We start from the raw sequence: 1,183 nt of genomic DNA, 5'->3' as shown, positions 1-1,183 counted from the left end.
CTCACAGCCTCACCTGTCACACCTCACCTGTCACATCTCTCACAGCCTCACCTGTCACACCTCACCTGTCACATCTCTCACAGCCTCACCTGTTACACCTCACCTGTCACATCTCTCACAGCCTCACCTGTGTGAAGCAGCAGGGTATGAAGCCGCAGTAGTAAGCGCAGTAGAGCGAGTTGAAGAGGATCTCCTTCATGCAGCGGTTGAAGTGCGACTTGAGTTGATCGACCTCGTCGCGAATGCTCTCAGGCGAGAGCGAGCAGCAGTGCTGAGGGTGTCCCGTCTTCCCTGCAGAGCACGAAGCACAGACACGCGCGTGAATGTCCGCACACACATACATGTACGTACGCACATACATGTACGTACACACACGCATATATGTCACACTCATGCACGCACGCACACGCATACACACACACACACACACACACACACACACACACACGTACGTAAGCACACACATACATGTACGTACGCTCACACATGTACGTACGCTCACACTCATGCACGCACGCACACGCATACACACACACACACACACCCACACACACGTACGTAAGCACAGACATGCGCGTGAATGCACGCACACACATGTATGCACGCACACACATGTACGCATGCACTCACATACACACAGATGCACGCATGCACGCACGCACGCACGAACATATATGTCACACACATGCATGCACACATGCATCCATAGATGCACGCACACACGCACCCACGCACGCACCCACCCACTGATGGACATATGCATGCACCCATGCACCCATAGATGTACACACTAACATGCATTGTAACTAAATCACTATTACAAAACTAGGTGTGAGCCCCATTCCTCCGGAAATCCATATAACAACTAATGTGACAGGTACTGTTGCACACTACATTGACATGTTAACATTGACTAGGTGAACAGCCATGCGCATACCTTGATATATCTTTGGAGCACTGGACAAGCCAAAGTATACCATCCCATCTGCCTTGAACAGCATGACATAGATCATTGCCCTGCAGAAGAACAGTCACTCACACAATTGACTTCCTTTTCAAAATTCAGTCTAATACATCCACACGTGACAGACAGAGGCAAGAGAGAGGGTAGGCTAGAGAGAGAGAGCGGGGGGAGAGAGAGTGAGAGAGAGAGAGAGAGAGAGAGAGAGAGAGAGAGAGAGAG

At 50.6% G+C, this 1,183-nt stretch overlaps 1 protein-coding gene across 2 annotated transcripts in view; it reads right to left on the bottom strand.

Moving 5' to 3' along the window:
* The window catches only part of LOC106809766 (transmembrane protein 39A-B-like), a 15,912-nt gene that overhangs the window by 10,305 nt on the left and 4,424 nt on the right, over positions 1–1,183 (bottom strand). For both annotated transcript variants that reach the window (XM_014812966.1, XM_014812967.1), the window contains exons 5-6: positions 938–1,017; positions 128–291 (exon numbers count right to left, since the gene is read on the bottom strand). In XM_014812966.1, the coding sequence (XP_014668452.1) occupies positions 128–291; positions 938–1,017 (244 nt within the window). The remainder of the gene's footprint in view (positions 1–127; positions 292–937; positions 1,018–1,183) is intronic.

Source organism: Priapulus caudatus, unplaced genomic scaffold, assembly GCF_000485595.1.
Source record: "Priapulus caudatus unplaced genomic scaffold, Priapulus_caudatus-5.0.1 Scaffold382, whole genome shotgun sequence".
In the NCBI taxonomy this organism is placed as follows: Eukaryota; Metazoa; Priapulida; class Priapulimorpha; order Priapulimorphida; family Priapulidae; genus Priapulus; species Priapulus caudatus.
This window is presented reverse-complemented; position numbering and strand designations above follow the sequence as displayed.